Source organism: Carassius gibelio, chromosome B5 (genome assembly GCF_023724105.1).
Source record: "Carassius gibelio isolate Cgi1373 ecotype wild population from Czech Republic chromosome B5, carGib1.2-hapl.c, whole genome shotgun sequence".
Lineage (NCBI taxonomy): Eukaryota > Metazoa > Chordata > Actinopteri > Cypriniformes > Cyprinidae > Carassius > Carassius gibelio.
The window spans coordinates 35,834,481-35,862,462 of record NC_068400.1 but is presented as its reverse complement, the minus strand read 5'-3'; the positions used below and the strand labels follow the sequence as shown (position 1 = coordinate 35,862,462).

The window sequence follows — 27,982 nt, the reverse complement described above, 5'->3', positions numbered from 1 at the left end:
CACCTACAAAAGACCTTTCCATGTGCAAGAGCAAGTGGTAGTACATTTGCAGAATTCTAGCATTTACATTAAGCAAAGCCTCGACGTCACCCCTAGAAAGTGCCAACGTCTACTCACGCATGCAGAGTTCATACATTATTCTATAAATCCAATAAACACCAATCTAACAGCCAATCAGCAGAGACCTTACAACATGGTCACAAATCAGCATGGTGAAGTTACTCCTTTGGCCCAATCTTAGGGCTCAACAAGGTCATGCAACTCCACCCATGCTCCCTGATGCACATTAGTCTAGCATGCATTCACTGTACAGGGCCTGATATTTGTTCCCCAAACCCACTAAAAGCTATAAAGAGCCTCAATAACGTCCCACTGGACTCCATGATAACTTTCACAGGACCCCAGATAACAATTGTGGTGGAGAAATACTGTTCCGCATCAATACATCACTAATCAGAAATCATTAAGAGTTTCTGATGAAAGCCATCAGTGTTATTGTAGAGGCTCTAACCCTGTACAGATACTCTCACTCTACTAATATGTAGTGACAGTAAAGGACATTATCCCAGTAAGCCCAGGACAATGAGGATTAGAGAAGATTTATCATGGAGAAAAAAAAGAATATCGGGGGTTCCCCACCTGTTTACGCTTTGATGTGATCTAATGAATGAGAAGAACACAAAGCAAAAGGCAAAACATTACGACATGCTGAGAACAGAAAGTTCCTCTGCACTAACAGTAAACCACATCATCCTTTCAGAACATTGCACATAACATTTCAATGAGAATGAAAAAGATTTTATGAGCACCATCACGTTCTTTTGTACAAGGCATAATGACATTCGATGACTGTATGCAAGAGAAACAGGAAATTGTGGGACTTTTTCTAGGCAAATGTTTTGGAAACTGAAAAAAAAAAATAGGAAGAAGCGTTGTATGGCAGGTGAAACAGACACTTCCAACTGCCGTTCATTTCTTTTATGGGTGTAAAAGAAATGATGACAGATTCTTTTGCTGGAGTCTGTAGAGACAGCTGTAGGAGAGATTGACAAGAGAGGGAACAACTGAAGGTGGATCTGAAAACCAACACAATCAAGATCTGGAGCGAATACCAAGACATGCCAATCTAGGAAAGAGATGGTGGAGCCGTAGATCAGTCCTGATCTGATTCATATCACACGTACGAACCTAAAGCATGGCTGAAAGATGCCAGCAAATGGTTATAAACAAATTTTATAGTTTTACTGTTGTACTTTATTGTACAACTGTTTTGGTCCACGGCATATGGGCAAAATTTTATATCTAGGAATGCATAATATCTTTGTATCAGATCGTTTATAGGCTCATAGTCAAATATTTTCATTTATATAGGTATAGCATATATATATCAGCTAATATACAGGTTATATCAACCTTTGAGATCAGCAGTGTCTGATGGTTTCTTGATTGCGCCTGAAATGTATAGATTACCTTTTTTTCAATGGTAGCTCCTAAACTCTGGAACAAGCTTTGGATGTCCTAAAACAGCTTCCACATTAGGGGCACTTCAGAGAGCTTTAAAAACTCATTTATTTTCCTTAGCTTTTAATAATATTGTACATTTTACGTATTTTTGTTGGGGTTTTTTGGCTTTACTTATGTGATTAATAAAAGTAACAGCACTTTTTTGGTTTTTGAAAGTGCACTAGAAATATACAGTAGTTGTTATAGTTTTATATATAGTTGATATTGGATATATCATTTTTCATGCTAATTTCTCAAATTTCAACATTTAGATTATGAACCTTTGCTGTCATCTAACAATCAAGTTAATCTTTGAAAATATATATTTTTATAATAACAGCTAAATGAAAGTGAGCTTGAAAAGATGCCTATTATGCCTAAAAAAATCTACATTTTTCATACATTATACTGTTACTGTTTGTATTTCATTTATTTAGTCATTATATAATTTTATTATCAGTTCATACATAGTTTTACTGTCTTTTATGCTTTAAAGAGCTCTTTTAAAGCTCCGGTCAAACGCAGTAGTCACATTTGGAGTGCATCACATTCTCTCGTGAATCCGAAAACATGCAGAAAGATGAGCATGTACAGGAAATACGTTCGTGTTCTCATGCCTGATCCAACAAAAATGGAGCACAGATGTGATGTTTAAAGTGAACGATGGTGCAATCCCTGGCCAAAAAAAAGCCAGACTTGACCTGATATGCCACTCCAACACAACTGAACAGGATATGATATGATATGACACATGCAGTGATCATCCGGTCTGAGGACAATGTGGGGATCGCCCAGAATGCTCCATATTCGGTAAGCACTGAAGACCTACTGAGAATGGTAGTAATGTTTCAAGGAAATGAAACAGATCAATAGTGTCCGCCCTCCAAGACAACAGGGAATTAAATGACATGGAGAAGAAGATCAAGCTCACTGGCTGCAAATACATGAGTGATGCTAATTGATGGATTATGGAGAGGCTGAAACACTGCAGAAGATCTCATGCTTCAACACGTGCCTATGGGCTAAGCATTATTTGACTCAGAGACAGGCAAGAAGATGAACAGTGAAAGAGAGAGAGAGACAGAGACATAAACAAAGACACAGAGAGAGTTAAGGCGTTACCCCATGAAGCTCCTTCAAGTGATTCCAGGCAGAGAGAAACAGAGGAAGAGAGGAAAGTCAGTGACAGCACATCAGTAAACTCACATGTAACACGTTTTTGACATGACAACACAGCAACAAACATAAAAACAAACAGGAAGTAGGACAGAAAAGTGAGTACAGCTGAGAGACCCCTTCATTCTGAGATACCCCTGTTATTCTGAAGCAGTATTGCATCCACTCTATGTTCAGCATGCCTTACTTATTGATAATTACTGATGACATGGCAGGAAAACAATCCCATTTTCACTGATCTTTTAGGTAAAGCTGGTTAACCAAGGAAGTCTTGCTGGTTAAATTAGCCTAATGGGGACACCAGAGCACCACCAGTATCTCATTCCAAAGATTTGCATCCAAATCATATCGGGGACTGCAATGTTGGACTTGTCAACAGGGTAATTAAATCACAAAATTAAATCCACCCCATACCCAAAAATATACAACGTGCAGCAAAGAAAGAAAGAAAGAAAGAAGCGTCAGGCACAGTACTGCCACTCCCTATATGCAGAGTACGCAGTTTGCGTTGGACACCAACTCGCAGGGGGGCACCATCCCAGTTGCTCAAAAACATTATTATGTTAATGACTATATTAATATTAACATATACATATAAATACAAATCTAAGCATTAACACACACACACACACACACACACACATATATATATATATATATATATATATATACACATTTTATGATGAATGCAGAAGGCTGTATAAACACATGTGACCATTCTGGATCTGCGTCCCGTGCTTGCTCTAAATCGCGGCTGAATACAAAATCATAATTATCATAATTATGTGGACAACTAGGCTATATGAGGGAAAAGACATCATCGCAGTCCGGCGCAGAGAAAATACAAATAAAAAAGACCAAGATGACACCCGTTCAATCACTTTCAGGTAGCTACATTCATAATCCTGTGAAACTTTTTTGACTGTTGACGTTAATGTGTTTTAATTTAAATTTCACCACCAACAACAATGTATCTTACTTTATATCCTAGTTTTTATGACTTAAAATGTATTATATAAAAACAATGAGACAATAATGACTGGTTAATTAATAATATGGTTTCATTGAATAACACTGTTAAAGTACATAATGTAGCCTAGCTACTATAAAATAAACAATTTGCATTATTACAAATGCCTGCAAATGGCATCAAAGGCCTAATAATTGCTGTTGATACACTTACAGTATGACCAAATCCTTGTTTAATATTGACCAAACATTTAAGTTAAATATCCACTTCATTTTATATTTTTGGCCACACTAATTGCGATTGTATTATTTTTTTTATTTTTTTTTACAAAAACATCTGGAGATCACAACCAAAATTAACCATGGTTTTATTATATTAAAACTGCTTAATTTTATTTTGTGTGATTTATGAATGCTTGAGTCTATAAAATCAATCAGGCAACGGTATTAATAAAATCTTAACCATAGGTAACTGTCTAGAGCATTCATTTCTAATTGATAAATAATACTATTGAATTACAATTTATTTATTTACTTTAATAAATATCTATTTTAACCACTAATAGTTTTTTTTTTCTCTTTTTTTTCTGGCCCTGGTCAGGCAGTTGGTGCATCATGAAGACAAAACTGCAACTGATTTCATCACACAATATACAGTACAGTAGCACCAGAACCATAACAATTAAAACTCTTAGCATTTCTGTTCCTTTCGGTTTTCTAAAAGCAGCTATTACCATTTCCTCAATACTAAAGTGTAGCAGTGGCCCATCCATTACAGCACAAGAGATGCAAACAGCTGATCGTATCAGACAACTCCTTTATTAGCTCCTTCTCTCTCACACACACACACACACACACACACACACACTCTTTTTGAGACTGCATTCTCAAAAGTGCAATAAAGTGGTGTGAACTGACCCACACCTCTGAGAGAAGGACAGGAAGGAAATTACAGATCACTGGGAGTTTGCAGCTTTGAATGTGTACAACAAAGACAAAGATACTCTTGTCATGCTGTAGGAAGTAAAACCTTTTAAAAGAATAAGAGTATACGGGCAAGATCTTGGACTAAAAGGTGTCTCAAATTACTCTGTATTTTGCAGCCAAGATCAGCGATAGACTTCGAATACACTTAAGTAAAAGAGTGAATTAAGAGTTTTCTGATTTATGGGAGTTTAGACGGGTGTTTGTAATTTAAAGGCAACTTACGAGAATGCGAATGCCACCAGTGCACCACTGACCACAATGAAGTCCAGAATGTTCCACAGATCCCTGAAGTAGGCACCAGGATGCAGCAATAAACCTAAATCCACCATCTTTTCAAAGGAGAAACATAAATATTAAAGATTACTAAACCTTAACACCATCACTACAGCCATCAAATTCACTGCCTTTACAATACATTTCAAGACACTTACTGACAGACTTTATCTAATTCGCTGAGCAATGTTACTATTATTAAACAGAATCCTTACAGTTTATTGTGAGGAATATGACATATTTGTAAAATCGTATAGAAATTCGGCTGATTTATTTGTTGAGAATCTGTCAGTTACTGTGCTGACACTATTTATGAACACAAGATCATGTTTTACAGTATGTGATCTTAATAAGTCCAACTAGTCACCTAGTTGTTCAGACGAATCACTGACAAGTCGATTATGAAAATACATAAAATAGTTGTGCACTGTCACCAAATAGCCTTCTCTCATGTCATGAGGGGAATTCTGGATCACTTCTTCTATCAGAGATCCAATTAAACAGTGTCATTGTCATCACAAAATTACCTTAATGACCATCTCAAATGTGAAGACACCAGTGAAGACATAGTCCAAATACTTCAGGACCTATGAGGTGAAAGTAAAATTGTCATCAGACTATTATCAATCATTTGGGACATACAGGAAAATAAGGTCAACCTTTGACAAAATCTGACTGTGCACAGTCAGACCAGACCAAAGCATATGAGCGACATACATTGTTGCGAGGGGCATTGGCTTGGACTGGGTCCTCCGCAGCCAGGGCTATACTGCTCATGGCAATCACCACCAGGATACACATCTCAAAGTAGCGCAGGCTCACAATGTAGTGGCACAGACGTCTCACCCTGCACACACACACACACATAAAACAACACACTATAAGAAGGAGGCTGAAGGCAATTAAATAATGAAGTGGGATACCTAAACATTATTTTAAATCTACCGACAGATACATTTAATTAACCACCGATAATTAATATTTTCATGCAGGCCACAAGCAAGGTTTCAGAGTTCAATGATTAATTCAGTAATAGTGTAGATTTTAGCAGGCATGCAAACACTCATGTGGCATAAGTAAATTGTAAAATAAAAGTATTCCTATATTGTTGCACCAACAGGATCTTGACAGACAGCTGCATTTGGCAATTGCCCAATAATACACAGCTTTATATGGAGGTTTATGGGATTGGATGCCTTTTAGTCTTAAGGATCTTAAAGCATTTACCTTAAACACACACAATTAAACTTTACAACCATTATTAGTGACGGCTTAGACAGATAATAACCAGGAACATTTGCAGATATAACAGCATTGGTAGTTTGCCAATCACCAACTAATTCTGCATCTGAATACTCAAGACAAAACTCAACTGTGTTGTGGAAGCTACTTTAAATGTTTGTCACACTATGGAAAAGATCTGTCAGTACTTTCATTTAAGTACGAGCTATTTTTTTTAGTCGCCATAGATAACAAGCTTACTAAACATAACTTGAAAGCAAGAATATCCTTGATATGCTCATATGACTGTGCCATGCCACACCACTACTTGTTGACAAAAAAAAAAAGCCTATTTCTGGAAAGCCTTGAATGTGAGCTACTGTCAAATTTCCAAAGAAGAAATGTTGAATGAATACTTCTACTTTCATTCAGATTGCAGCTCTGACAACAGCTTTTATTACACTGCACTGGGATACATTTTCAAATGCACGTGGTTTTGAAAACATTGGGACTCCACACACACACTTACGGATTGGATGGGCTGAAGATGAACATAGAGCTGAAAGGGAGGATGGGACGAGGGCTGCTCTGGTTCAGATCCTCCAGATTCTTCTCAGTCATGGGCATTGTCTCACTGTCTATACTGTTCACTGAGAAGAAAAACAAATGTCATGTTTGAATTTATACACTTGCAAGATTTTGTTAGACCAACACTGGCTTGTTGCCAGCAGAAATTCTAACATGCTTAAAAAAGTGGCACACAAATGAGAGTATAAAATTAAGAGAAAATTAGTCACAGTGACCTGATATGGCTGTATGAGAAATACTAACTGGGAATAAGGGTGGTTTCTCCAGGGGGAGATGTGACGGTCACAGGTATGTGTGTGCCCATTCCTCCAGTCTGTTCAATATTTTGTTTATTGTCCAAGTCTTCTGGATTATCAAGACACCATCGGTTCCCACCTGAAGGTTGATGGGGGTTTATAGCCAATGAATCTCCGCCCATGTCCATGTGCCTACAGTAGTCAAAATGAGGTTACACATTGGCGTTTTGGTCATGAACATCTCTGTGTTCCTTAACTAATCTTTTAAATGAACAAATCACATTATTGGCTGGATCTACTGAATAAGTAGACTTATCAATGAACGAGTTGGTGTTTTGAGTTTGGATTGACTCAGAAAGGCACTGGGAAACAAACTGACTCATAAACAAAGCACTGTGGGATGATTTGACTGACAACATTCTTTTTGTGTCATAGATATGTAAATATGCACATTCTATTCTATTCCTGTCCTAAAATATTTCCAAACAAATCTGTTGAGTAGATAAATGTTCTTATAGTACTTGCAGTTCACTGGTCACCACCTAAGTGGGAGTCTACTAAATAAATCAATGAACGAATCTCAATGAATCATTTTGGTGAATGGATTAAAGTGAGTTCTTGGGACAAATCAGAATCTCCACCTGTGCTGGAATAATGCAAAAAAAAAAAACAAGGTCTCATAGCTACTGGAATGTAGTTCAGTTTTCTTGAGAACAAAAGTGCTGTTTAATATAATATATCATTTTTTAAAAAATTACATCTTTTCAAAAATAGTTTTACCTATGACTGTGTGACTTGTCCTCCTCCTGCTCTCCATTCCCTTGTTGCTCTTCTCCTTCCAGTGTCGACTGAGCTTTACTGGTACGTGGTCTGTGCCGTCTCTTCCCTCCATTACCTCCATTTTCGCCCCTGGAGCACCTCTCCCCCTCCCTTGTTCCTGAACGTGAGCCATCCTTCTGCCTGGACCGCCGTTCACTCTTCCCTGCGCTGACTACTCCATTGCCCTCTCTGCTATGCCTATGAGAGTGATGGTGACGATGTTCCCGCTCCCCACCTCCCACTCCCTCATCCACTGAGCTCTGATGGTGATGTCTGCGGCCCCCCTCTCTGCTCTGGCTCCTGTCACTCTTCCCCTCCTTACACCGTGTCCCATCGTGCTCCTTACTGCGGCTGTGATGCACATGATGCCGGCCTTCTTTGCCATGACCTGTGTCGCCGTTTTCATTGGTCTCATTGGAGGGCCGCTCCCTGTGACGGTGGTGTTTGCGTGGTGGCTGTGACTGTGATGTCTCCTTTACAGGATGGACTCGTTCATCTGGTGTGCCGCCCTCCCCTTGCACATCCTGGGGTTTGTCCCAGCCTCTGTGGGGACTAATGGGACCATCGCAACGAGGTTCCACCACCAGAGGTCGGTCCAGGTGGGTCTTCATGTCAGGGCGGAGGTGAAGGTTGGAGGTCAGCCGGGGGTTGAGTTCCTCTTGGTACAATGCCTCGCTGCTGGCCAGCATGTGCTTCCGAATCTGCGTGGTGCGCTGCTCCCACACGGACATCATCTTTAGAGAACGCTGCTGTTCTTTACTAGTGAAGAGAAGATTTAAGCAAACAGATGTGTAAGCCTCAGACAGATTCATTTTAATAAAACAATTAGGCATGGTGTTGACGTTAGTCTCATCCATGTCGAGACCCCCTTTCAAGATGGTGATTGCCTGTTTTCATTCTTTAAAAAATCCATACGGATTTGAAAACTGAGCTTCATTTTGGATGGCTGAAGTTCACACAAATCAATATTCTCAACAGAAGAGGGTCGAGTTTGACTCAAGACCGAGACCCAAAGAAGACAAGAAGTGTGAGTCAAGACCGAGACAATAGAAATATGCTCTTGGACTCAAGACAAGTGAACCAAGACTTTTACCTTGTCATGGACTCAAGAGCAGGTGAACCCAGTCTTCTTGACTCTAAATCAGTTTTACTTTTCTAGTTTTGGTCTCGACTCAGATATGAATGAGAGGGTCTCGACTACAACATTGCAAGTTTTTATGAAATAATATACGTTTTAGACATAATATGACTGGTTATTTTGCTTGTTTTTGCTCTGCTAACTAAAATCGCTCTAAACAAAGCCAAAAGCAGGATCTGTCTAACACTGAACACAGTGGAGAGCTTCAAACAGTAAAATGTCCCAGTGCTGCTGGACTAAATGTCAGTGCCCTTGGAATGGCATTACTTCAAGCAGATTTGAGGACTGGAACTAACCAATGTGTAAATAAAAAGAAGGTCTTTATGGATGCCAGATTACAAAGGTTAGTTATGGGCATGCTTTACTCATCTTGCAAACATTTGTGAACAATGTATTAGGTCATGAAGTTTAACCTTGCATCCTATACCTTAAATGTAGGGCATTTAGATGGCTAGTGACTTCATATCTATTGCTCCCTTATAAGCAATAGTTGACGCAAAAAAAATAAAAAATTAATAATAAATAAAAATTATTCTGTCATTGTTTATTCACACCCCATGTCATTCAGATTCAGAATGACATGAGCATGAACAAATGATGACAGAAGTCTCCTATATTTCTCCTATTTTGGGTAATGTCATCTTATACCTTATTTTTTTATCCAGTTAGTTAGCCTGAAGAGAACGTGAATCAAGACAGTTACTGCTGTAAAGAAAAGTCAAGGTAAAGCTTCAACTTGGGAAAAGTTACACGTCTACACTCCTCTCTTCTCCACATCACTGTATTCTGGGCACACCTCTAGAAGGCAGGCCATGTTCCAGGGAGTGATGAGTGAACTACAGTAATGTGTCGACAGGTGATGGGAAAGAGAACAGTGTCTGAGGCTGGGAGGGAGCTGAGAGACTGATTTTCAGACCATTTTTACAGCTAAAGCACTAACAGGACCTTGTGATGTGAAACAGTCCTGAGGTCAGACTGTACCTCTTGTGGACAAGCAGGACAAGGTGGTGCAAACTCCCTGGTTTTACTGTATGACAGGACCTCAAGGTGTGATCTGCATTTCCCTACTGTGTTAATTTGACTTTTGGCCATGTTAATAATAATAGATAGCAGAGAGGGCCATGAAAACTTCCATGAGCACTACAGCTCAATGAGTCAGAGTATATGTACTAATCATGATCACAGTTCCAATATTTCCCTTTTTCTATTAAATATTAACATACTTAGAAAAAATAAAGACTGGGATGTTATTAACGTGCAGTACTATAAAGCTGCTGTAAACAGTGTAAGCAGTATTGATATCTTTGGCTTAGCTAACTTTCTCTAGCTAATAAAAACTATACACATCTTCATCAAGCTCTCAATTTTAAGCATGGTAAAACTTGTTAACAACAGCTTTAAAGTACAAAGAGTGAAATGTAGTGGATGAACGACTTTTTTTTTTTTTTACAGCTGGCCAAGGGTTAAAAATGAATCACAGGTTAACGTTGACATATATATATGAATGAGGAGCAAGATTCTGAAATGTCCAACACTGTACACATTGTCAAACACTATGAGGTGCGTCAAGGATGTACAGATGAGCAAAATACATCCATTCATGTACCGAAACAGTAGTCATGCCCTATGTAGTACCATTACCTCAAGTAGTGATGTGCAGGGGAGCAGACATAACTCCTAAAACACATACAGCACACATTGAAATACACATATACACACGGACACGCTAAGAGCCCCCACAGAGCCACAGAAAACAGCTAAGACGACAAACATTTGACAAGAAAATCAGCATTGAACACATACGTTCAGTATAAAAGACAGTAGAAAATGAATGGTGGAAAAATTAAAGAAAGTTCAAAACAGTAGAGAAAGATGAGATGATGACAGACTTATCCAGACTCTCTACAACCCTAAAATCTTCAGTACTGCTCAAACTGAAGCATTACAGGAATATTTCACACACACACACACACAAAAATATATATATATATATATATATATATATATATATATATATATATATAATTTTAATCATCATTCACTCACTCTTATGTAGTTCCAAACCCACATGACTTTTATTTTGTGAAACACAATCGTTTAAATGTCCAAGACACTTTAAATATAATTAAAATAAATGAGGAATAAGGCAAAAAAAAATATATAGAATAAATAGATAACCATAGAAGTATAATAAAAGCATTTCATATGTCTTGTGTGCTACATTTTAAATCTTCTAAAGTCATACAGCAGATTTAAATGTTTATATTGTGAGTATAGGGTTCATCAGAGAAGTAGTGATGTCACATTTGTGGCATCATAACATTTCATAAAATAATGAAATACACCTTTAGTTGTATGACTTCACATTACCAATTTTCTAATGCTTTTTTATCTTGTAACAGCTCTAGTCCTCATTCACTTTTATTATATGAAAATGAGAGGATATTCTTCAAACATTCACCTTCTTTGTTCCATTAAAAAGCTCAGTTTTATGGGTTTGGAATTACATGACGGTCAGTAAATGATGAAAAGCATTTTATTTTGGGGTAATCTGTTCCTTTACATCACCAAAAACTAATGTAAAAAATATATATTACTAGCGTGAAAACAAAAGTCTTTTATCTTCTCAAAAGTTTGACAATGAGCCAAGTTCTCCTTCTAATTTCTGTTAAATTAAGAATATAGTACTGGATTCCTGAGTTCACCTGCCTGTACAGTATGTGTGAGAGAGAGTATAAGTGTGTGTGTGTGTGTGTGTGTGTGTGTGTCTCTACGCTCTCACAGTGGGCTCGTCTGACAGGAGTGCTGACTCATTAGGCACTAACAGTAGCAGAAGCTCTAGTAGTGATGCTCACTGGGAAACAGACGGCCGATTCTCAGAAAACAGCTCAATGCCAGCGGCAGCCAATGAGCCCAGCGAACAGTTAACAGTTAACAGTTTCCAGAAAATGTCCTAACCTGCTAGCTAAAGAAATGTGGCAAACATAACATTAGGAAAGAAAGTACAGTAAGTATATAATCCACTGAGGCAGCTGCATTACACTGAAGCAGATTAATACTGATTTAAGTCTACACTTACACTTTTTCAGCAACACCTTATAATTGTTTTCATTAAGACAGAGAAAAAAAAATCAACAATATCAGCAGCTCATGAAGATTTTAACATTAATATAAGCATATATGGGCTTATGTTCCTATTAAAAGTTAACTGATTTTTTCCACTACAAATTACATGATCATGATAACAATGTCAATGAAAGGTTTATTTGGAGAAAAAATTCTGAAAACTTAAAATTCATTTAAAACTATAACTAGAATATTTTTTTTTATATATATAAAAAAAATCAATGTAGTCTCAGATTTGTTAATTAATGATTTGTAAAACATTAAATGTTGTCATTAAAGAATGGTATGAAAGCTATTTTACTCTTTATGGTTTTCCTCTCATGACCCATGTATAATATTTCCATGTAGAATATTTGATCAGTTAAACGACAAGATTAACTTTGAACGACTCTAGTCAGCAAGACTAGTTTGGCTGTCAGGCATCATGCAAGAGCAATGTGCTGGGACAGAGGAGGAGAGGAGATTTGAACAGAGTAAATGAACTCACGGTGAATGAGAGCTGGAGTTGGAGGAGCTGCATGAAAGAGCACCAGGATTTGGCCTTATAAAACTGCATATGCCAAAAACAAAAACCATGAGAGGGGAAAGAAATAGTTTGGTGGGGGTAAAGTCAGTGTCAGGGAGTGCACCTGTCAATCACTCTGACCCTAACCCCACCCAACTCAATGGAAAGTACATATCAACAATTGTGTGACTTCAAAACAGAATTTAAATCAAAACAGGTGAGAAGGCATCACAGTATTAGGAAAGACATTCAAATTCCAAGTGCATTAAAATGAATTAAAGTAATTATATTACACTAAATTAGTCATTATATTATTCTATGAAACAATCTAATAAATTGACTTTTTGAACACTGGAAAATGTCTTTCATAATGAAAAATATAAAGTATAAATATTACAAAAATTGTTCAGAATTACTACGAGATCCTGAGGGGAAAAAATACATATCCAGGGCCTTAACCACAATTGACAATGAAATGAACATTCCCCCAATATTCAGAATAGTCAGTGATCAAATATTTTTAATTCTGAAGTGGATTTGATTCATTGGATTGCAACATTAACTGTCTTTAGCAAAAGTAAAACCGTCAATTTAGGTTCAAATGCACACAAGTAAATCAGATATTGATGGCATGATTCATTTGATTCATCATTCATTGGCTACATATATTTTCTACTGTACTGTCCTTGTCTAAAAACAAATCTTATTAAACACAGACTGATTTTTCCGTTGGCCTCAGCGGGAAAGCAAAAAAAAATTCCATAGATTTCCACACAGCCTGGTGGAATCGAGCATACGTATCATTTAAAGACAACCAATTATGAGTGCAAGACCATCTGCAAAGAGAACAGATTCAGAGAGTCTTACAGAGACCAGATAAAAGTGACAACAGTAAAAAAGAAAACAACCAACACCGATGTGCTTACAGAGACTAACAGAAATATGTTTCTTGGGACACATAAAAAAAAGCAACGATGTGGTGATGAATAGGTGTTTTGGAGGGGTTAGTGAAAAGGGGAGGGCAGTACCCTGACTTCAGGTTTAATGCCCCCTGACTTACGCTGTGATGGAAATGTTAGCGGCCGACATGGGGCTGACCTCCTTTACCTCCTTGGCTTTCTGCAGAGCCAGTTTCTTACTGATGGCTTCCTCCTGCTCCTCCTCATCCTGGGAGAGGAGCAAGACAGAAAAACAGAGAATGAAAGACAAGAAAAATCTGCATCCAATGGCAAGCACCACTAGCATCAACAAATCAAGACAGTGATGTCCCAGAAGCCTTATGGCCCTATACTGTTGGTACCATCTTCACGTAAGGCTGTAAATCCCACAGCAGACTGAAAGTTTCATTATCTTGAGTTATTGACTAGGGCAAACATCAGTCAGATCAAAAGAGCCCTTACAGACAGTCTTATGAAACGAATAAAAGCTGTCAGTGCATGGCGATAGGATAAAACATTCGGTGTTCACAACATGTGAGACTGTGTGGTATGTGTGCAGGTACTGTACGGATGGCTGTGACAGGGACTAGTATTGGCTGTATGTACTGGCCATATTTAAAGCCTTGAACTGAAACACTTTTTTTTGTGCAAAGTCACTTTTTTGTTAGTGCACATTTGAATTATTTAATTTTTGTCTATCATTTTTTGTTAACTAAATCTATGCACCTCAAAAATGTATAATTTGCCACAAGACAAGATATTTTTTGCCGTATGTACAGCCTTATCATGCCCAACCAACCTTGGTGAGTTCCTGTGCATTGGCGAGATTATCAACAGCGATGGCCAAAAAGACATTGAGGAGAGTGTCTGATCAAATGTGCTTTAAGGAAATTGAAAGTGTGAAAGTGGTTACTAATAAAACTGTCAAACAATTCAGGTCGGCAAAGTTTTTTATGCAATCTTTTGACAAAGACTGAAAGTTTGGGCTCGGTAATATTAATTGTAAAGAACTCAATGCTTTTATTCTGTACAGATTAATTAAATTGATAACATCATGTTAGAAAAGATTTCAAACAAATGCTGTTATGTTCTTCATTTGAGCACCAAATCAGTATTAGAATTATTTCTAATCAATCATGTTATACTGTAGACTGGAGCAATGGCTGCTGAAATTTCAGCTTTGCTATCACACAAATTCCATTTACATTTATGCGTTTAGCAGACGCTAAATCCAAAGCTACTTACAGTGCATTCAGGCTATACATTTTTTTTTTTTTTACCAGTATGCATGTTCCCTAGGAATCAAACCCACAAGCATTTGATCTGCTAATGCAATGCTCTACAGGAACAGCCACAGGAACACAAATGATTACATGATTATGATAGCTGAAGAAGAGCAAGTCAGCTTTAAGAACATCTTTACACCTACAATTGCGTAAAGTGTGGGAGAAGTTATTTTTATTTATTTACTTATTAAATTATTAAGTGTTAGCATTTTCTGTGCATTCTGAAATAGAAATACAGATGATGTTTTTGTAGCATTAGTGAAGAATACTGTTGCAGAAATATACCTTTCTTGTGTCTTTAGTTTATACAGTACACGCAATATGCAGCACTGTATATCTTACAATGAGTACCATTACTAAAACCAACATTTGTGCGTATTATTTTGTTTGCTTTACTTGGAAAAATTAGGCCATTAAAAGCATGACAGTAATGACAGTCCTATGTTTATATATAAAGGATACAGTTTCCAAAGAGTGTGAGCACAATGAAGTACACGGAGCAGAACATTCCCCGGTGCACTCCTCCCTGGGATTCAATTCCATGATACATCACAGCATTCCAGTCTTCTCCTGTCAGAACCTGTCGGATAAAATACATTATGGAAATACTGTATTTCAAATGAATATGATGAGAGCGTTCAGACACATATCAACAGATGGTCAATACCTGAAACACTGTCAGGATAGCAGCTGGGAATGTGTCAAAGTTGGTCGTCGGGGTCTCATCTTCAAAATTAAACCTAGAAGAGAGATGATAAGCTGTGAATCATTTTCTTGGATGAGTCGCATGTGTATGCTTAGGAGCCAGCTTTGCTCGAATTTCAAAATCGTTCATTTTTTCTATTTGTTTGCTTGCAAAGACAGCAAAAAACGGCACTTATATTTTCTAAATAATAATGTCTCTCTTCATCTGCATGTAAAAGCTGAGCTGAGCTGCTCTCTGCATCTCCAGAACTAAAAACAAAAAAATACAATAAATATGTTTTCTTATTTCACCATTCTCTTCCATCTCTCAGGGGCTCTGTAGGGGCCTCATTACTAGAGAATGTGGAGAAATCCTCAAAACAAGAGAAGAAACATCTCACAAGTAAGGGCTTGTCGACATTATTCTGGAAAACAAAACTGATGCCTTTCTTTGCCCAACCACTCATTTTATTAAAAGAAAATAGCACAAAAACAATACAATGAGAGAAAACTAAAGTTAATGACCATTATAAGTCAAATGCTGCTATATATTCATATTTTAAATAATCTTTGTTATGAGTGGGGCACCACCAGTCTTGATTTTAGGTATATAACTTTTGATAAAATCCTATGTTTGCACAATCCTCATGGGGGTGATACAAATATGTCATGCTACAAAGCCCCAACAATGAAATCTCATTGGTTCAAAAAACATGTACAGTAGTTGCATATTAATCATCTAATATGTTTTGATCAGCTGTGATTGTTTCAGATGGTAGAGTCAGAATGTGGCGTAAACATAATGAGAACATGGATCCATCGTGCCTTGTTACCACTGTGCTGGCTGGTGGTGGTGTAATGGTGTGGGGGAGGTGTTCTTGGCACATTTTAGGCCCCTTAGTGCCAAATGGGCATCGTTTAAATGCCATATAGCCTACCTGAGCATTGTTTCTGACCATGTCCATCCCTTTATGACCTACCTGTACCCATCCTCTGATGGCTACTTCCAGCAGGATAATGCAACATGTCACAAAGCTCGAATCATTTCAAATTGGTTTCTTGAACATGACAATGAGTTCACTGTATTTAAATGGCCCCCACAGTCACCAGATCTCAACACAATAGAGCATCTTTGGGATGTGGTGGAACGGGAGCTTCGTGCCCTGGATGTGCATCCCACAAATCTCCATCAACTGCAAGATGCTATCCTATCAGTATGGGCCAACATTTCTAAAGAATGCTTTCAGCGCCTTGTTGAATCAATGCCACGTAGAATTAAAGCAGTTCTGAAGGCGAAAGGGGATCAAACACAGTATTAGTATGGTGTTCCTAAAAATCCTTTAGGTGAGTGTATATATATATATATATATATATATATATATATATATATATATATGAATTCTGAACAAGAACGTTTTATCTGCTCAGACTGTTCTCAATAGCTCTGCTCTCTGATGTGCTTCACAACAAAACGTATGAAATCGTGTTTCTTATCCAACCCAAAAAATGACTGCATGAATCAGACAGTCAGTTTATCATGTCCATCTACAGTCTTAAATATTAAAGCGCTATGGAGCTGAAATCCAGTACCAGAGAAGCACAAAAGCAATTTCTCATTTCACTAAGCACAGATCTGGAAAGACTTCACCACCATCAGGAGGGAATAGTGTTTCCTGCAGCTCACATTGTTATGTTTCAATAATATTTTCTCATTTCGCACCGACTATTTGTTTATCTGGCACTCTTCTTATTACAGTAGATCACATGACAGCGTTTGTGCATCTAAGCTGATATTTACCTCATGGGAAGCGTGTGTAGAGGCAATTCCTCTGTTGCAGCAAACAATTAATAATTCATAGAACAGAGAAATGAAAACTTGTGCCGTCTGGTTCAGCTCAGTCATGTTTGTTAACATGTGGCTGAGGGGTAAATGAAATGAGAGGGCTTGGAAGAGTCACAGCTGCTTATGCAGAGAGAAATGTAAATGATAGGGAGGTTTTTTTTTCCATGTCAAGGAATGATTTATGATTTATTTAGGGTTATATTAATACAATTCATTGTTTAATTTTAGGGACTTTTTTTATTTATTTTTTTACCTTTGCATGATAAACAATTTTGGGACTGTGTTGTCATGTCTAGTGTAAAACCTAAAACAACATAGACTAGACATGTGAGTGTAACCCTCAGCCTGGCTCTTACTGTCCTCCGAAGAGCTGCATTCCCAGCAGAGCAAACACTACAATGAAGAGAAAGAGCAGGAACAGGAGGCTGATGATGGACTTCATTGAGTTGAGCAGAGACACCACCAGATTCCTTAACGAGTTCCAATACCTATTTAGAGAAAGCAATATAACTTGATTTGTGGTATGATACTGATACTATTTAATATTTTATTACTTTATTACATCATAATTCGTTGATCAAGAGTCAATCATTCCACATATACACTATACAACAAATTCCAAAAATTATTTTCTTCTCATTGTTATCCAATTTCTTGTCTAGTGTGTTTTGAAATTTCATTTGAAACCGTCAAAAAATCAGAATCAAGCATTTAACTATTGTAAATTAATCCATGGTATAAATTAGCAGACACGATTAACTAGTAGAAATTTGTCAACCGGTAGAGATTGAGGTCACCTGCAACCGATAGAGATTGTGCAGCATTATTAAAAATAAGTGATTTTAAATCAAAATGCGATCAGCAGTGAAAGAGAATGCATGCATGTGAAGACAGTGCTTATAAAGCGCTGGAATACTAAACAGAGTTGTTTTTGCCACTTGGCCTTGGATGTTTGTCAAAATGCCCATCTTTGAAAGTATCCTTGTAAACACAGTAGGTCTTAAGTAAAAGCCAACAGTGTAGAAAGACATGTGTAAAAGTATTTTGGATCCGGGCAGCTCTTAAAGTGACAGCAGTCTAATATTCCTGCTGTCCATCACTCATGGTACTCATACAACAAAAGAGAGAAAATCTCTCACTGCTCGTGTCTAAATCACTTTTGTAACTTAAATAAGTAGAAATATATATTTAATTTATACAGTGAAGAATATGCATTTTTTTATACATATGTTTACTTTTCTTATTCATTCTACTGTAGAGTTTTTTTTTTTTTTTTTTTGTCATTGCTTGTAATTAGTTTCTTATTCAATCGCTGACTGTCTACTTGTCTTCAGTGAGCTTTTATTTAGGGTAGTATTACTTTTTTTCCACTGGTAAATTATGAAATATCTATGGTATCAAAAAAAAATTCTATCATAAAGACCTTATTTTAGCAAAAATAACAATATTTTGATATACATATTGTTACTGTGAAATAAATTGACTCATATCGTGATATAAGATTTTGGTCATATCGCCCACCCCTAATATAAATATATGAATTTAGGACAATGATATACAGAGCATCATAGATTATTTCTTACTTGGTAACCTTGAATATCCTCAGCAAACGCAGCGCTCGCAACACACTTATGCCAAAAGAGGCTCCTGGTTTCACTGCTGCCCAAATCACCTCAAAAATGCTACCTACAATCACCTAAACACACCAAAGACAGAACACAAATACACTAGGCACAACTTATATTTGAAAACAAAGCTCATTTCCAGCAACAATTTCAAAAATAATAATTATAATCATATTATTTTATTTCAAATGTCTTGAAGCTGCTCTCTTTGAGGGGGCTCAGTAGGACATCAGCATTCTTTTGCTTCTTATAAGGCAGTACCTCTGGCATTAACTGGAAAAGAAACATGTACTGTTCTTGGTCCCGTATATCATTAGTATCTGACGGCATTTTACTCACCCCAAAGTCAAAGCAGTTAAATGAGGAGTGAAAGTAGGTCCTGGGCCCGAGGCCATACATCTTCAGACTCATCTCTATTAGAAACAGACCAAGGAACACAAACTCCGCCAAATCTGTATACACAAAAAAAACATTTATCAATGGGCTTTGTCAGTCACATAATTTTTATAAGGCATGCATGCCACTAGTGAAAGATGTAGTAACACACTGACAAAATGATCCTCATACTCTGTTGCTTCGGTAAAATGTTTCAACGTAAAATAACAGTTAATAGAGCTGAAGTATAATCATCCACGCCATCGTGGTGGTCTTGTGAGAGATTCAGAGTGGTGTAGCCTCTTAGGTAAAGAACTGGGCATGTAAACAGAAAGATTTCATCACATTGTGCCCTTGAACATGACCCTTAAATCTTTTGGGGGAGCTGTCCCTGCAATAACAGTATGTGGCCTTGTATAAAAGCATCGGCTCAATGGCAATTAATGATTAGTAGCAGTTGGCATGCAAGCAGAGGTATATGTAGGAGGTGGGGATGCTGCATTCTTTTATAAAAAAAAAAAACACAGTAAAAGCAGTAGTATTGTGAAATATTATTACCGTTTACAGTGTTCTATGTTAATGTTTTTTAAAATGTAATTTGGCGAAGTTTAATTTTCAGCAGCCATTACTCCAGACTTCAGCGTCACATGATCCTAATATGCTGATTCTAATATGCAGATTGTACAGATTGTTGCTTAATATTTGTAAAAATCGTGAAATATTTTTTTATGATTCTTTGATTTCAAAACAGAAAACAGCATTTATTTCAAACATATATTTTGTAACACATTTTTTACTGTCACTTTTAATCAATTTAACGCTTAATTATTGGAAATTGTCTTTATTAACCAATTACATTTTTAAACTAGTGACTCGGGGCAGTTTCAAGTGAAACAAAAATTCAGATAAAAGTACAATTAATAATGCAAATACAAAGGAGTATATTATTTAAAAGCACTTGTTTTGCATTGATTTTTTTGAAGGTTTAAATGACTCCCAGTGCACCTAGGCCATGTTCAAAAATAGTTCACATAAACCTGTGATCCTCCAGAGAGCTGTACTAATGTTTTAAAGATGCGGTTCACTTACACAGTGCATATGTGAGCCAGTCGGGCTGGTCGTAGTGAACTATAGCCACACACAATGTGTTCAGTCCCACTATACACAGAACAGTCCAGTAGAAGCTCTGAGCCTTCACCATACGGCGGATGAAGAAGCGAAACCTCTTCTCTTTTCTGCGGAAGTATGAAGAGCTCTCGTTCTTGCTGCTCTTCACACTCGTACGGGTGAATGGAGAGCCCTGGGGAGCTGGGGAGAGATGGACTGTTTCAGATGTTCACAAAAGCGCACAGATGATGGAGAGGAGAAGAGAGGAGAGGGATTCAACAAACATTTTTAATCCAGCTTTCCACTCTCTTAGTCTCCTCTTTTATTTTGGTCATTATTCTCTCTATATGTTAAGTTTTATGATACTTTTGCCTCTGGTTTTTAATCTGCCTCTTATTTTCCATGCTGAATTTGGGAGAAAATCTACTGTGAGTTCAAAGGTCACAGGCGTTGGGCCTGGATCTTACCGACTGATGAGATGTCAGTGAAGTGGTCTTCTCCTTCCTCTGCATTGATGAGGTCATTTTTGCTCTTTTTGGCTCTCTTCAATACTTAAAGTGAATAGTAAACAAACAAAAGTAGTTTAAAATATAATAATACATTCATAAAAAACAATAATTTTTTTAATTTAATATATTATTTATTAATTATGCTCTAATGATGAACAAACACAATACCGGTAATTAATTTCTCAAAGGTTACCTGGGTTGTTGCATTTCCTCTTGTACCAGGCCCCATCCTCCTTCTCCTCTGCATTTTTATCTTCTTCAGCAAGCATTACTTCCTCTGAAACAAAGATATTTCACTACTTACACTATGTAGTTGGTAGGTTGTTCTGGGTGGTTGCCCAGGAGAAGAGACAGACAAAAGCAAGCACTGTGAGGCTTATTGTAACCTGATGCCACACACAGTAATCACTGCTGTCACTGCAGATCTGACAAACATCCAGCAGGAGGCAGGGACAGCAGTGAGCACTGGATCACCCAAAACATCAATGTTTTAAACAATGCAGTGAATATGTAAGTGAGTAGAATGGCTGAAGCGAGACACATGAAGTCAAAGCACCTGTAAGCAGTTAATCCCATCATGAATTTATGGTGTTAAACATCAAAGCTGGGCCACCATGGAAAAGTCTGGGAAATCACCTCTCTAAGCCAAATAAATCCCCATGGAAGAGCCCTAGTGGGTTTCTGGGAAACAAAACGGAGGAGGCTACATACTGTGACAGAGCTAATTAACCCCTGTGCTGATAAAGGATCAGTAGTTTTACAAGAAACTGTGCTGCCTTAAGAGAAACTACAGTATTAGGATGAGAGGAAGAATTATAAACGACCAACAACTTCAACATTTAAAGCCAAAAAAGTCCTTTAGGGAAACTCTTTCATTCCTTTTTTTGGTCAGATTTATTCTTGTTATGATTATTTGCTGTAACATTCTAAGGTTTCACACTTCCTGCATGTGCATCTAAATGGAAAACCAAGGGCTTTGTTCGTCGAGTATTTCCATTAATAATAGCCCTTAATTGTAAAATGGTTGCTGGAAGTGTGTCACTCAATATTATTACATTACATCATTATGAAATCTAAACGTACATGAAGATGAACATCAAATTTACATCTGAATGGTCATGAATGTAATGTACACAAAACGGTTTAGTTATGATAATAATTTTACTTTATGTGCAGTTTTAGGAACGCAGTATCACACTGTTCATACAGTACAAATACTGCAATCTAATTATATTAGCATTAATATTGATGGATGGAGTATGGAGTATAAACAAGTGAAAATCCTGAGAAAAACTTGAGGTCTGTTACTAAACTGGCCCCGGATCAGAGCAAATCCACAGCCACGGAAAGCACCAACACACTGAGTCCTGGCTGATGAAAGAGCTGTTACAGGCAGTCATGGGAAGACTGAGGGTATGAACCAGCTGGTGGAGTGAGTGGAAGGATATATGTGGTTGCCATGGAGAGAGGAAGTGCTGAGCAACAGACGGGCACGGATACATCAGCTCCCATCGCGGCCGAGAAGACATCCGGGGAGCGAGTGAGATAAACAGTCATGGGAGAAAAAGCACAAGGGGACAGAACACTCTGTAGGGAACAGACCAAGGCCTTCTGGTGGTTGCAATGTAGATAATTCTCAGGTGTAATCTTGAAAAGCACATGAACATCTCTGGATTTGAAAATGGGTTCTGTGGAGATATTATATGTCAAGTGTTAATGAAGATATTGTTCACTTGAGAGACCGACCTGCTTTGCAGATCCACTCCAGGTAGCCGGTCAGCTCCCTCTCGATCTGCTGTTGTCTGCGAAGCTTCAGAAACTCCTGCCTTTTCTCCACACGCTCTCGCTCCTTTGCAAACTCCCTGTATGCACAAATACACATAAACACACATCCGTGAACACACTGTCCTGCACAGAGGCATCAGGGAAGCCCTGCTCTATGGCACGGGTCATGTGTACAAAAGCATGCATGCATCTACTGATGCATCTACAAAAGCAAATACACTCTTTGATGCAACCATAAGGTACCTGGTTGTAAAGCAAAAGTAAACAACACAAATGCACCAAAATGAAACGTTAGAGAAAAAAGCAAGTACAAGGTGTGGCATCCACATTTGCAAGAGCGGTAGAAAAATCAATGTTTTAGAATCAATAGAAAACAACGGCTAAAAGTCTACAGTTTATGCTTCACTTAAAGCTGAAGTGTGCAATTTATTTTTAATGGTTAAAATTCTTTCTCCTATCCTAACTTAATATAAAGTCAAATAGTTAAGCCATTCTTATATTAATTTTTAAATATAATCGCAGGATGATGCATTACGTTGACTATTTAAGTCTATCTAGATTTATAGGTTTGTAGATTTTATTAGATCTGCTTAATAAAGACCATTTAACCCATTTTGGCAGCATCGTTAACAGCATATAGCATAAAACGTGCAATGACAAGCAATAAAACAATTTAAATATTTGACTTAAAATCCCCACAAATTGTAGAAATAATATATTTCAAAATATTGTGTTTATTACTATCATGGCGTTCAAAGGAATGGGTTCAGTGGGATTTTTATTTTAAAGAAATTACTACTTTTGTTCAGCCAGGATGGATTAAATTGACCAAAAGTGAGACATTTATAGTGTTACAAAAATGTTTTCGAATAAATGCCATTCTCATGAAGTTCTATTCATCAAAGAACCCTGAAAAAAATATATATACATATGCAAATGGTTGATTAACTTCCTCAAGAGATGTTACAGCCCCACAAAGAAACAGAAGTCAGTCCATTACATTACTAGACTGTTTCTCTCATCTAATCTAACTTCCACACCACAGTATGACAAAACTGTGTAGTGAGTGACACCTTGATTAGATATTTAGGTCCAAAAAAGTGGCATTTACTGACAAATAGCCATGCATTGCCTGTGAGAGGCATATTTTACCTGGACTTGGTCATTAAATGAGTCCCATTCATTTTCATAAGCATTACCGTTTTCTCTGCAACATGATTATGTAGGAGCACATAAGGGAAAAAATGCACCGTCTGTGCCCCCTCACAACCTGCCATCTGTTATCATGCCAATTAGAGGACAGCGTGATGATTGACCACCATTACTCTTTAACAGGTGCGTAGAGCGTACAGAAAGGAGGTGAAAAAAGGTCTATAAATGCAAAGAAAAGAAGAAAACAAAAGTAAAGTGGACAGCATGTGAAGGATAGAACGCTCCTGGAATGAAAATGGAATGAAAAATAGGAAAGCACTAGAAGACAGAAAAGAGAGTAAATATTACATTAGACAATGTGAGAATGTTTTTTTTTTTTTTAATGTGTATTTAGAATAAAGGCTTCCATGTATTTTAGTAAGAATCAATGGGATCCAAAAGCAACACCCCACTGGACCCATTTGACTCTTACAGTGTGGTCAAAAAATAGATTTATGTTTTTAAATATCTTGTTTTGTGTGTCACAAAAAAAGAAAATCATGCAGGTTTGGAACAACAGTAATTGATAACACAATAAAAATAAATTTGGTGAACTATCCATTTAAGATTGTGATGCTGACACTATCATCCAGCACACAAAATACGCCGTTCTTCAGCAGGACTCCCACATGACAATCTGGGGGAAATCCTCTTTTTTTTCCTCCCTGCATTGCAGTGGCAATGACAGTGAATCTGTGTACTTGTTGTGAGTGTGTGACAAAAGAGAGGGAATACTAAATCAGTGGCTCTTTTTCTCCCTCTCTGAGGGAGAATTGTTCATTTTTAAAGTCCCCCCGCAGTCAATAACCGAGTCCCTTAAAACTCATTTTTGATACTCAAAATGAGATATTTAAAGATCCTCATTTAATTTTTTTCATACACAATTGATTTTCACTGCAGGGGGTCTATCTATGAATTATCTATTTTTCATGCTGTAAATTATAATACACTGATGCCTGTATTAAAATGATTTAGTTTAAATTTTTTCAGACAAAAAATAGTTTCAAGAATAATTAATTTCTCAGGTAAATACAGGTGTGCTTCATGAAGCAAACGTCACTGGTAATAGGGCTGCTCATGCAGTTAAGGTCAAAGGCCATGGTGGGGTGAGAGAGATAAAGATGAAATGGTTATGAATTGCCTTCTAGTTGGATCCCTGCTGCGCAACTACCCACTGAGAAGATGACACGGCTGCCCACCTCTTCTCGAAACCCCCACCTCGTGGCAGTCCTCTCGTCTCTCCATGAAGCCTCACAGTGGCCTTTTGCTTTGAAGGCAGCATGGTCAGACAGGTGAACTAACCTCCAGCCTCCGCACACAAGCTTGAGAGACACAGCATGCTCCATGGCAACCAGTACATCCACAAATGATTAAAGGTTCCCTCACACTTCTCCAACAAATACCAACATTTCAAACACTATTGGAATAAGAATGCATGATGACATGCTATGCCATGCTCCATCTAAATGGATTATTTTTTGTTAATCAGCTAAAATTGACAGAAAAGACATTTAAAATGCCACAAAATATTTCTAATTCAAATAAACTCTTTTCTGTTCATTGTTGAGAAAAGGCATGGTTTTGATCATTTTCAATATATTTCAAATTAGCACATCTAAATATTTTAAGGATCATGTGACACTGAATATTGAAGTAACTGAAAATTCAGCAAAGACCATCATGAACAAAACAAAGACTATATAATATAATATAATATAATATAATATAATATAATATAATATAATATAATATAATATAATATAATATTCAAGACAATTAGACTTAAAGGGGGTGTGAAATGCTATTTCATGCATACTGAGTTTTTTACACTGTTAAAGAGTTGGATTCCCATGCTAAACATGGACAAAGTTTCAAAAATTAAGCTGTACGTTTTGTAAGTCCTTCCGGTTTGTCACAAGTTTCGGAAAGTTTTTTTCCAGTATGGCTCTGTGTGACGTTAGATGGAGCGGAATTTCCTTATATGGGTCCTAAGGGCACTTCTCCCGGAAGAGCGTGCACGCGTCCGTAGAGCACAGCAAAGACATTCACTGATCACAGCGAGAGAGTTTTTGGTTGCCAGGGCAAGACAACCCTGCACAGATTACCAAAAAAAAAACAGCATTAAGGGACCAGTGGATGGAGTTTATTTTTACAGAGCATCAACGGAGTTGTGCAAGTGTTTTTGTTTGTTCCCTGCATTTCGAAGATGCTTGTTTTACAAACAAGGCCCAGTTTGACGCCGTATTTGCATATCGTTTATTTCTTAACAGGATATCGAGTGAAAACGAGCATTTCACCCCCCCCCCCTTAAATATGTCTAAGCGACGGAAACAAAACAACATAACTGCTGCAAAGTCTTCTGGGCCAGTTCACTTTCTCACAAGGAGAAGGACACAGCTAGAGAAGCCTGTGCCATGCCTTTATGTAACACTTTACACAACCTAATTAGATCTGCTCCTGAGCTCCCGTCATACTTTGCGGCCTGTGGTGTGTAGACATTTCACACTTCAGAAGGAGTTTGTAGAAAGCCTTTACAAGTGTGATAATTTGGGGGCTGCGCAAGCAGTCTTGAATGCACTGTAGTTTTGAACTAGGTTACCATGAGGATAGATACACAGTTAGAGAGCTCTCACAGCAAAAAAAAAAATATATCGCCATCCCTGTATGGCAATATATAATGGCATAAATATTCTATCACTTCCATACACACAGAAACACAATTCCCTGCCCTGAATGTGCTGTGCACATTAACATTTTCTGGCACTAGTAACTGTAAAAAAAAAAAAAAAAAAAAAAAACTTAAATGCAAATCCTCTCAAGAATGTCTTTGAGGGCCTGTTTCACCTTTAAAGCTAAAACAGCTTTAAATGAATAAATTTCACACAGTAAGAGTAGAAACTGATAACATTACTTGAAGGACGATGAGAGAGCATGAAAATTAAGAGAGAACGGAGATGGAGAGCGGATGGGGACTGAAAGAGCCTACAGGGACACAGTGGCAAGTTCATCAGCATTATAACACACAGCGTTTGATTCACTACAGGAGTGACAACTGCATTGTGCAAACAAATGTACTATTGCTGAAGTCTTATTCTCAGATTTGTTTTCTGTGTATAAGTTCCAAGCAACCTCACGTCTCCACTTCAATTTTTGAAGAAATCTCAGTAATGTCTCGAGCAATGTTCAAAAATCGAAACACAAAACCCAAACACTTCTTATTTCTCAAAAACACCAAATGCGACCCAAATGAAATGGCTCTATAATCTTACTGTATGTCAACAATTGTCTTATTTGTTTCATACACTTCCGTCAAAAAATCTAGGGTTTGTTTATGTTTTTGAAAGAAGTCTCTTATATTCACCAAGGCTACATTGATCTGATTAAAAACAATAAAAATATTTTGAAACATTACAGTTTCAAAAATTGTTTTCTTTTTAAATATATTTTAAAATGTAATTTATTGGCAAAGCTGGATTTTCAGTAGCAATTACTTTGTGTCACACGATCCTAGAAAAATCATTATACTATAATGATTTGCTGCTTACAATACACCCACTGTGCTGCTCATTATTTTTGTGTTATCCATTTTTTTCCGTTGTTCTTTGATGAAATGATGCCAAAGATAAAGCATGAAGAGGAATACTCTCACTCTGATCTGACTCGCTCTCCTGTCGTTCTGGGATTACTGTACTCCTCAGAGAGAGGGACCAGCATCACCACGTGAGAATGAATCTTTTCGACTAAAGCCTTGAAAGCAGAGATGTCAAAGGACGTTAGAGTCCCTCTGAAGGAGCAACAATAAATATTGAATGCCACACAACAGCATCACAGACATGAAGAGCCCTTCAATGAAATACAGTGAACATTTGAAAATTTCCAGGAAATCGTACATTCAAATCCCACCGGCAGCTAGAGTTCACCACAAAGCGTTCGTCCAGAGACTTTCCATTAAAACGGTATTTGTGTGTGTGAGAGAGAATAAGAGAGAGAGAGAGAGAGAGAGAGAGAGAGAGACGTAAAGCATGAGGGAAAAATAAAGATGCTTTAGTGTGAGGGTGTGTTATTTGCTTTATAGAGAGCGTATGTGGCTTTTGGCTC

General features: G+C 37.4%; 1 protein-coding gene across 1 annotated transcript in view; it reads right to left on the bottom strand.

Annotated features, from left to right (window-relative positions):
- The window catches only part of cacna1ba (calcium channel, voltage-dependent, N type, alpha 1B subunit, a), a 95,935-nt gene that overhangs the window by 26,349 nt on the left and 41,604 nt on the right, over positions 1 to 27,982 (bottom strand). The window contains exons 8-27 of the mRNA XM_052557319.1: positions 22,655 to 22,770; positions 21,102 to 21,185; positions 20,867 to 20,950; positions 20,382 to 20,600; positions 19,257 to 19,369; positions 18,876 to 18,988; positions 17,649 to 17,780; positions 15,433 to 15,505; positions 15,228 to 15,345; positions 14,279 to 14,346; positions 13,602 to 13,708; positions 12,524 to 12,586; positions 7,734 to 8,531; positions 6,961 to 7,145; positions 6,659 to 6,779; positions 5,626 to 5,755; positions 5,436 to 5,495; positions 4,858 to 4,964; positions 2,626 to 2,637; positions 640 to 660 (exon numbers count right to left, since the gene is read on the bottom strand). Coding sequence (XP_052413279.1) covers positions 640 to 660; positions 2,626 to 2,637; positions 4,858 to 4,964; positions 5,436 to 5,495; positions 5,626 to 5,755; positions 6,659 to 6,779; positions 6,961 to 7,145; positions 7,734 to 8,531; positions 12,524 to 12,586; positions 13,602 to 13,708; positions 14,279 to 14,346; positions 15,228 to 15,345; positions 15,433 to 15,505; positions 17,649 to 17,780; positions 18,876 to 18,988; positions 19,257 to 19,369; positions 20,382 to 20,600; positions 20,867 to 20,950; positions 21,102 to 21,185; positions 22,655 to 22,770 — 2,724 coding nt within the window. The remainder of the gene's footprint in view (positions 1 to 639; positions 661 to 2,625; positions 2,638 to 4,857; positions 4,965 to 5,435; positions 5,496 to 5,625; positions 5,756 to 6,658; positions 6,780 to 6,960; positions 7,146 to 7,733; positions 8,532 to 12,523; positions 12,587 to 13,601; positions 13,709 to 14,278; positions 14,347 to 15,227; positions 15,346 to 15,432; positions 15,506 to 17,648; positions 17,781 to 18,875; positions 18,989 to 19,256; positions 19,370 to 20,381; positions 20,601 to 20,866; positions 20,951 to 21,101; positions 21,186 to 22,654; positions 22,771 to 27,982) is intronic.